General features: G+C 36.3%; 1 protein-coding gene across 3 annotated transcripts; it reads left to right on the forward strand.

The window, feature by feature from the left end:
• The first annotated feature begins 320 nt into the window (after nucleotides 1-320).
• On the forward strand, nucleotides 321-9,337 carry sufu (suppressor of fused homolog (Drosophila)). 3 transcript variants are annotated; one of them, XM_014019617.1, is made up of 13 exons: nucleotides 321-372; nucleotides 469-645; nucleotides 1,005-1,139; nucleotides 1,377-1,513; nucleotides 2,958-3,100; nucleotides 3,834-3,919; nucleotides 5,127-5,199; nucleotides 5,550-5,706; nucleotides 5,790-5,892; nucleotides 6,286-6,420; nucleotides 7,737-7,875; nucleotides 7,965-8,033; nucleotides 8,130-9,337. In XM_014019617.1, exons 2-13 carry the CDS (start codon nucleotides 497-499, stop codon nucleotides 8,217-8,219), a joined length of 1,416 nt encoding a protein of 471 aa, XP_013875071.1. In that variant the 5' UTR covers nucleotides 321-372; nucleotides 469-496; the 3' UTR covers nucleotides 8,220-9,337. The 3 variants fall into 3 exon arrangements, with proteins under 3 accessions (XP_013875071.1, XP_013874994.1, XP_013875152.1); XM_014019540.1 differs by lacking the exon at nucleotides 321-372 and having other exon boundaries at nucleotides 379-645; XM_014019698.1 differs by lacking the exon at nucleotides 321-372 and having other exon boundaries at nucleotides 379-645; nucleotides 5,553-5,706.
• The last annotated feature ends 231 nt before the right edge of the window (nucleotides 9,338-9,568 follow it).

A 9,568-nucleotide genomic window follows, 5' to 3' on the forward strand; every position in this document is an offset into this window, starting at 1 on the left:
AATTTTTGTATGTTTTGCTAACGATATTATTTTTACACTCGAATTGATACCTTTATGAAATAAAATGGTTATTGCTTTAATTTATCAATAGTTGATCAAAAACAAAAAAATGAAAAAATTAAAATTACATCTATCAACACAGATGTATAATTTAAACCCTGAAAAACTTCCACACACTGAGGGCAATCCCGAAAATTGTATCCGCCTATGGACAGTGGATCGGTCAATCAAAATCATCTATGAGTGAGATACTACACTTTCATTGGCTGTTGTTACTTATCAATCAATGACGTAATGCCATTCCTCACCAATGGCTGAACAGGKTTTTTTTTACAGGATGAGCAACGGGCCCCCGCAGAGTTTAGCACAAAGGTCTGAGTTCACGGTGACGGAAGYCGTTGTTTGTGAGTAGTTTATGGTTTAGTTTCGTCTCATTTTGAAACTGCCTATCTGTTGTGTTTGTTTTAGAATAACTCGCCTTTATTGAGGCCGTGGCATGGATGAAATACGGCCTAGCAGTGGTGCGCCAGCCCACGGGCTGGTGCCGCTGTTTCCTCCCGGACTGCAAGCTATTTATGGGGAATGTCGGCGACTTTACCCCGATCAGGCCAACCCGCTGCAAGTTACTGCAATAGTTAAATATTGGTAGGTAACACATTGTATTGTTTCTGCTTTGAGTATATATACACTAAAGCTTTCCAAGCACGTTTGTGTTGTGATGGCAGAAATAAATGATAGCTTACATTTAGCTTAGCTTCCATGCTAACGTTTCAGCTAACTAACATCCAGGTGAAGCTCACTGTAAATCACTGCTGTTTTAATCACTAGGTCGGTAAATTTAGTGTCATACATTTAAAATAACATAAAAGCCTGTACGTGAAGGAATCACACTGCGGCTTAGTTTTAAACTCACTTGTAAACTAAGTGTTTTAAGCTGAAGTAATTTCCTCTGTAAACAAAAAGGACAACTTACATGGTCAGTGGTTTTCATTTGGATTTWACAGGCTTGGTGGTCCAGACCCACTAGATTACATCAGCATGTACAGGAATGTGGGCTGTCCAGCTCTGGACGTCCAGGAACATTGGCACTATGTAAGCTTTGGACTAAGTGACCTGTATGGAGATAATCGTGTTCATGAGTAAGTTCACTCAAACGTTTAATTACAAATAAGAAAAGTTTGTGGAAAGTTTAGGTATCAACAAGATTTAGCCCTTTATAAATATTTGCACTCCACAGGAAAGGAGTACTCTGCCTCCTGACTGACTCCTTTTAATCTTTTATGTATTCTGAGTTTTACAGTTGTTGTTTATGTAAGAATAAAACAACAAATCATTGTTTGTTTTTCCTGATATCTCGCTGTGTTGGTCTCTTTCAGATTTTCAGGAGCAGATGGATCCAGTGGATTTGGGTTTGAGCTGACTTTCAGACTCAAGCGAGAGGTCGGAGAGACGGCACCTCCAACATGGCCAGCTGAACTCATGCAAGGCTTGGCACGCTACGTGTTCCAGTCAGGTAAGATTAAAGAACGATTATGTTCTTGTGAATTTGACGTGATGAAATTAATGCAAAAGTAGTTTTGAAAAAAAAGATCTATGATTTTCTTTGTTTTTGTCTTACTGTTTTCAGCTGTAAAAATTAATAATGAATTTTTTATTGCAATTTATTGTCGGTCAATAAGCTTTTTGGACATGCCACCTAATAAGTTGAAACCCGTCTAAATTGAAGACAGGACATCAGTTTAGGTTTAGTGCATGTTAGTATTGTTTTGAGCTCTATACTTTGGACAGGAAGTCTGATTTTTCAACTTTSTTTGTAGGTTTCAGTGAATAAAAACTAAGTCTGCTGTTGTGTAAAAATTCTCTTCCTCTAATAAATGTGACCCATCATATTGAAGTCAAATTTGGTCAAAATTACCCGATTACATTTTTAGATTCCTGACTTTAAAAGCCACATTTTGTTACCTAGATCATTCTGATATCATAAACTGAACCAGAGATATGCATTAATTTGTCTTATTGGTTATGATAATACATTAATATTTGGTCTGAATCCTAATTTTATGAAATTTTAATGAGGAATTTTTCATTTCATTATGAAGAGAAAATCTCAAATAGTATTTGAATATTGACATTTCCCAGCTGGAAAAAAAAAAACATTGCTAGGTCACAGGGAAAATCTCAAAATTTTAAGGCGTTTTTCCTCAAAATCAGTTTTTTTTTTTGTTGCTACTGCTCAAAAAAGTACTTCAAAAAAAATTTGTGATTATATTTCACACAGTTCATTAAAATGATACATTGATAAAGCATTTATGTGTTATGTTTTCACAAAATGCAGTTTAGTAAGTGTTTTAATCAAAACATATTTGCCTATTTCTCCATGTACCACTTTTAGACTTAATCCTCGTTTTGATGTGATGGGTCACAGAWATGTTAACTTTATGAAAGTTTCTCAGCCTACTATGTCACTTACAAAGCATAAATAGATTCCATAAATGGAGTCCTAGATAAAGCTTTGCAAAAATGTAGAAGGCTATTCACTCCAGGCTCGCTGCTCTGTTTTCCAGCTGGGGTTGATTTGTATGTGGGTGGGCTCATAAGCTAAATGAATGCCGATTCCTGGCCATCTTCTCCCACATATTATTTATTTATTTATTTCCTGAATCTGGACTGGGTACTCGATACCTCCCAAGTAGCTAAATTTACTCAAATGAAAATTAAGTTTTTATGCTTTTCATTTCACATCTAAGTTTATGTTCCTTTCTGTTTCTTTTTGCTTTCTCGCTGAGCTGTCTTCTCTTCCTCTTATTGTCACACTACTTAAGTAAAATAAGACTTTTTGCTTCTTTTTTTTCAGAAGTTTATGAAACCGATGTGCTTGATGTTTAGTTATGACTGTGTTTGTGTGTTATCTGGAGAATGTGAGTAAAATAATCATTCCCTTTGCTCATCTTGAACAGAAAACACATTCTGCAGTGGCGACCACGTGTCATGGCACAGTCCGCTCGACAACAGCGAGTCTCGTATCCAGCACATGTTGCTTACAGAAGACCCCCAGATGCAACCAATTCAGACTCCATTTGGCACAGTGAGCTTTCTCCAGGTGAGTTCAAATATGTGTCAGTCACACCGTAGTAAATAACTCCCACTGCACGTAAAGCTCTTTTGTTCTTTTCACTACGTTAAAATAACTATAGGCATTAAAGGGTGAATTTTGATCAAATACAGACCCTTTAAAACAGAGCTAGTTAGCTAGTAAGTAAATAAGTAAAGTTTTATTTATAAAGCGCCTTTCACAGAAATATATTCACAAGGTGCTGTACAATCATTAACAGTATGAAAATGGTGGAAAGAATAAAATGAAACAGAAAAACATATTTAAACATAAGCAACGAAAAATTGAAACATCAAATTAAGAAATTAATTCTAAAATTGTAAATCAATTTTATTCAATATTTTCAATCAATAGTGCATTAGCCTATGAAGCATACATGCTCATCAACAAAGGTAAAGCTTTTTTTTTCCCAAGCAGAAAAAGCGAGCATTTTAAAGCACATCAGCAGGGTTTAAAATACAGAAAATATTATTTTAAGCAGATTATAAATAAATAACTTCCTCCTACTCATTTTTTTTTTTTTTCAGTTTTGCCATGTTCTGGATATTAATTTTTTTTTTTTCTTTAATTGCATTGCGCTCTTTTAAGTAACTTCATTCAACTTCAACTTATTTAACACTAAAAGTGGCTGGCAGGCCTAAAGTCTGCACAAGTTCAGATTAAAAGAAACATTCTGAAAGAACAAATATTTTGCCACCTTTGKTTCTGCGTTTTTGTGTAGATTGTGGGAGTTTGTGCCGAGGAGCTGCAGGCGGCCCAACAGTGGAACGGCCAGGGCATCTTGGAGCTGATGCGGGGAATCAAAATGTAAGCAAAAACTCTTCTTGATTTAACAAGCGATATTTTTACAATTAAAACGGTAAGATTACATTTGTCATGGTTCTTCTTGAGGAGATAATAGTAGTACTGTAAAGCTGTGGTATTTTGGTTAAAACCACGTCACAGTGATTTCATTAGGATCATTGTGTTTTATTTAAAGCCTGATGCAGCAACTTATTTACCATGACAAAGAATTTTAATTCAATTTAAAGAAAATTGTTTAGCTTAGCTGAAAGACAACATCTGTAGTTTACAATAAAAGCAAAAGATGTAACCTCGTAGTTTTACATGTGTGGCTACTATCAAAAAAAACATCCAAGAGGAGAGGGAAGCTTTTCTTTATAAAAATATTACATTATAACAAGATTTCTGTTCATTGTTTTATGTTCGYAGTCATAATGCTGTGACTGGTCAGTGTATATTGTTGCATTTAAAATTAGAACAATAAACTACTSTCAGCAAAAAGAAAATTATTACATTTTTTTATCAGATGGCAGGCAAACAGGTCAGYGGGAAACACGAATGAATAAGAAAGCAAGACCTTTTGTGTGGGTGTTCATTTGTCTCGTCTGTTTTTCGGGGGAATCTGACTAATCGAGATATTGGTTCGACAAATGAAGTTGCTAACAAAAATAACTCATTACATGACAYTATATTTACACAGAAGGGAAAGAATTATTTGAATCTTTTTTTTAAGGCTCTGAATCATTACAAAATGGGTAAAACATAAAAGGGAAAAGTTTTTAACTGTGGGTGTTGATTTTGTCAGACGTAAGCAGGTTGGTATTAAGAAATACTTTTCTGCTGATGAATGATGAGTRGCTTGTGACTGAATTTTAATTAGCTGGATTCGCAACAATTGAGCTTTTAAAAAAACGTGAAGGTTAAAAATGATGTTTTATTAAAAGGAATCCCAAGAGGCTTTTTTTGCTTGCAATAAACGTTCAGGTTATTTTCATAAAACCAACCCTTGGATAACATTTAAAGATTATTTTTCTTTTATGTCGAGTCACTGAAAATGTGAGCTGCTGTGAGCTCGCAGGGTGGAGGAAAAAACAGTCAGTGCCTTTTTAAATTTAAAGTATACATACCAGCTTGATGAATATGTTGTAATGAGAAAGTGAAGGGATTATTCGTTCACTCATTAACTTTTTGTTTGACTTGAAGTAACAATTGGTGATTTTCYTGTGTACAGAGCTGGTGGCCCTTGGCTGATCACAGACATGAGGAGAGGAGAAACTATTTTTGAAATCGACCCACACCTACAAGTAAGGCTTTAATAAAATCTGGCCGTTGCTCCTGCGTGTCACATTGTTTTGGAGTTCCTTTTTTGCTCAGGAACATCTCAGAGAAAKGATCAAATATCATGTCTTCACTGTCAAATACAGTGTTTTTGTACAAGTTACCTTTTCTTGAAGATATAAATTGATTAAATGAAACTATTAAGAAGTTCAAGTTTAATTGGAGTAAATAAAAATAAAAAAAACTCTGCATTGTATTTTACCCACAGTAATCCTAATAGAATTTACGAAGCAATTTTCACAGATAATAAAGAAAATAACTCTGACTTTTGCTTAAGCTAGTGTTAATGATTGCATATGTTTCTTGCTCATCCAAGCAGGACAGAGTGGATCAGGGTATTGAAACCGAGGGCTCTAATCTGAGCGGGGTCAGCGCCAAATGCGTGTGGGACGATCTGAGTCGCCCTCCGGACGATGAGGAGGACAGCCGATCGATCTGCATCGGATCACAGCCACGCAGACTCTCAAACAAAGGTACACAGACTCTTAAGGATGCAAACACAACATGGCTTCTTAATGATGGATTTTTATTTTTATTTTTCTCTATTTGAAAACAGACACGGAGCAGATCCGAGAGACCTTGAGAAAAGGACTAGAGTTTAACAGCAAGACAGCACTACCACCTATCAGCAGCCAGAAACAGAGCCATGAGAGAGCTCCGTGAGTTTTCCTCCCACACCTAACACACCCTGACATGGCTCTCTGCTCAGCACATGGGCTTCACCATGATAAGCCCCTCATCATAYGCTGTGACTCAGAGCCCCACCGACATCCGAGCTGTTACCGTCATTGTTTTTCAGAAACCAGGATGTTAAGTTGGTTTGTTGCGATTGTGTTTCCACCTCTCTGTGGAATTCGTTGACTCCTCTACAGAGTTCGATCCATAAGAATTGTGAAATCGCTTTACATTCCTATTTASTGACAAGACTCACCACTTCCTGTGGTGAATTCTTTCCCAGGAAAATCATGAGATCATAGGTGACTGTACTGTATTTGGATTTCTCTCCTTTTTTTCTTTTCTTTTTTTTAATATACTTCATTGTTGGTTTTCAGGAGTCGCAAGGACAGTTTGGAAAGTGAAAGTTCAGCAGCCATTGTTCCCCATGAGTTGGTCCGAACACGACAGCTGGAGAGCGTTCACCTGAAGTTCAACCAAGAGTCGGGCACACTGCTGCCCCTGTGCCTGCGGTACTCACACATTCTCACTGTTCCACACTGGAAAATCACATTGACAATCAAAGGATTATTTTCTAAAGAAACAAATTACAATGTGTGTAACAAGATTTTTTTTAGACTAAAACACCATGAGATTACATATCGTCACGTGTACTGCTTACTGAGTTGTATCTGCAACATTTGTCTGTGTTAATAGAAAAATGTGATTTTCGACATGTATCTTTCAATCTTTGCACTTTTTTAACAATTTACATAAAAAAAAGTTTGACATAATGACATTCCAGCTATGAATTATAGAATTTCAGCAATTTATTAGATACTTAGCTTTTTCTGCCATGTTTTTCCTCATTGAAAATGAATGGAGCTGTTTTCAACATCCTTCAAAATAGACATAAATATTTACTGGACTTTATTCCTTTTTGGTTTTTGGTTCTGCTTATTTGTTTGTTTTACTTTTTTGGACTAATTCGGCTTCCCTTGGCTTCTATTTAGCTGATTTTAGTTTTTTTCTGCTTTTTTAGCTATCTTTTTGACCTTTTCTGTTGTTCTGCTAATTTCAACTTTTGCGCTTCTTTCAGCTGTTTTCTGCTAATTTCAGCTGTTTTTTTTAATCTAATTTAAAGTTTTTTTTCAGCTAAACACTTGTGATAAATTCAGCTTCTTACTGCTTGATTCAGCAACGATGTGCTCGTCCTGTTTCTTTGGGCTAATTTCAGCTACTTTTAGGCTAGTTTAGTTTTTTTTTTTAGATTTGCAGCTAATTTTTTGTCCATATTTAGTGTGTTGAATTGGCTTTTCTTAACTCTATATTTGTGCATTTTTCAAATAAAATAGCATAAACAAAAAGAGCAGAGCATGTTCGGTGCAGCTATTTTATTTATTTTATTTACCGTTATTTAATCAAGCAAGTCTCGTTGAGATCTCAGATCTCTTTTTCAAGGGAGGCCTGGGCCTGAAGGCAACCTGTTATACATGTTTTTTTTTAGGGATGGGGGAAACAGGGGTACCCGGAGAAAACCCACGCAAGCACGCGGAGCTAACAAATAAAATCTAAACTATCTTAAAGTGTGAAGAGAGTCCATTTCTTGGTTTGAGTTTACCTGCTTTCAGCCTCAGATAATGTTTAATTWTTTTTCTCTTGAGTAGATTTCCCCTTTAATTGATTGATTGTGTTTCAGAGTGTCACTGCTCAGCCAGTTCCTTGTAATGACTTTTTTTTCATGCCATTATCACCTTAAAAAGACATATATCGTCCATAGTTTGTGTTGGAAAGGGTTGCTCCCTTGTGGCTAAACTAATTGATTACAGAGTTTTATTCTCATACACAGGGGCAGGTTACTCCACGGAAGACATTTTACTTATAAAAGTATCAACGGCGACACTGCCATCACGTTTGTGTCTACAGGAGTAGAAGGTGCTTTTGCTACAGAGGAGCATCCTTATGCAGCCCACGGCCCCTGGCTTCAGGTATTCATATAAATAAATCWGACTTTTTTTTTTCTTACCCACTCTACTCAGTCTATGATTGTTTTAACTTCCTCCACTCCGCTATGTAGATATTGCTGACCGAGGAGTTTGTGGAGCAAATGTTAGGGGATTTACAGGAGCTCAACACTCATGATGAGGTAAGTAAAACCCCCCGTTTTGCTTCCTTTTTTTTTTTTTTTTACTTTCAGCTTGCAAATCTGTTTCACCTTAAGTATCTGATCTGGCTTGTTTAGACAAAATTGCCCAAGGAGTACAGCTGGCCGGAGAAGAAGCTGAAGATTTCTATCCTACCAGACTGTGCGTTTGATAATCTGCTGCAGTGAGACAGAGACTTTTGGAGGAAAATGCCAATAAAAACCTCTTCAGACATCCTGTCAGAGTTCAACATCACGAACAGCCGAACTTCCAGTTCTCGCAGAGAAACTCCACTGTAGCCACGTTGTTCCCCCACTTTAGATCTCCAGAGACTGCATCACTCCTGAAACCGATCCTGGGAACCAACAAAAACATTCGACTGTTACTGCGTCCTCAGTCCAACCCCGCTGTTTACAACGTCTCTTTGAAGTTTGAATACTTTCGAGATGATCAAATCTGCTTCAAACCAGCCTGTTCAGGTGATTTACCTGAGAGGGCAGGGCAAACCGTTTGCTTTTAGTCTTTCAGTTAACCCAAAATGTGCTTCCCTGGTCATCAGACTAAGGTCTGAAACTGGGTGGCGGTTCTCAAAACAAGTGCTATTTATTCTAGTGGCCTTACCAACAATGGACTAAAAGTCACACGGCAAGTTACGCTTTTGTGTATATTTACAAATGCTGGACATTTTTTCTCTTATGTGTTTGTGTTCACACCAAAGTTTTACCTGTTTCTATCAAGCATTTCAAGAATCTGTATTTAACCTGCTACAACCYATGAATAAGTATTATTCAGACACTCTTAATGTATCAAATGCTGCTGGTGTAGCCACCTCCACGTCACATCAACTTGACTCCATAGTTTTCTTTTAAAAAATTAAATTGTACAATATATTTCATGGTGATTGTAAGTGTAAAAAAAACTTGGTTTTGCCACGTCGGCATATTTAAAAATGTCTTTTTTTTTAAATCCAGTGGGATCTGCTTGAAATGTCCTCAGTGCCTTTAGCTACAAAGCGCTACATATTTCCGTTGACACTTGGCTTCATATCTCATTGAAKCACTGCTTTTAGCTGAAACCATCAAAACATTTCCTCGTTAGCTCTAAAATGTTAACTTTTTTTTATTTTCTTCTCTTAGAACACTACTTCAAAATAACGTTTCATGACCTTTTTATACGTGTTTATTTTTCAGAATGAAATTTAGACGTTGAATTTTTATTTTTTACGACTAAACTGGCTGATTGTATTCCAAAGTGCATTAAAAGGTGAAGCTAATACACAAAATAAATCTTRGTCACTAATTCAAAAGTAATGTTGATCTTTTTGTGTGAGGACGTTGAACGCAATCTTATATACAGTATATGATTTCCTAACTGCTTTAGAGGTTTTGTTTGTGATTTTAAAAGATGCGCTTAAAGTTTTGATGGAGATAATTACAAAACGAATACTAATTATGTTTTTAATGTTAGCTGTCTGTGGCGGGCCATCCACAAGCTAATCTGTTGTAGTTGTACATATAATTATTACTTCCTGCCAGAG

The sequence above is a fragment of the Austrofundulus limnaeus genome, unplaced genomic scaffold (assembly GCF_001266775.1).
Source record: "Austrofundulus limnaeus strain Quisiro unplaced genomic scaffold, Austrofundulus_limnaeus-1.0 Scaffold0, whole genome shotgun sequence".
In the NCBI taxonomy this organism is placed as follows: domain Eukaryota; kingdom Metazoa; phylum Chordata; class Actinopteri; order Cyprinodontiformes; family Rivulidae; genus Austrofundulus; species Austrofundulus limnaeus.

Bases quoted from the DNA above. Each gene is read 5' to 3' on its own strand.
- sufu (XM_014019617.1), top strand. From the start codon at position 497: ATGGATGAAATACGGCCTAGCAGTGGTGCGCCAGCCCACGGGCTGGTG. The intron at 5,707-5,789 runs GTACACAGACTC...ATTTGAAAACAG, and splicing joins ACGCAGACTCTCAAACAAAG to ACACGGAGCAGATCCGAGAG. The intron at 8,034-8,129 runs GTAAGTAAAACC...TGGCTTGTTTAG, and splicing joins AGCTCAACACTCATGATGAG to ACAAAATTGCCCAAGGAGTA.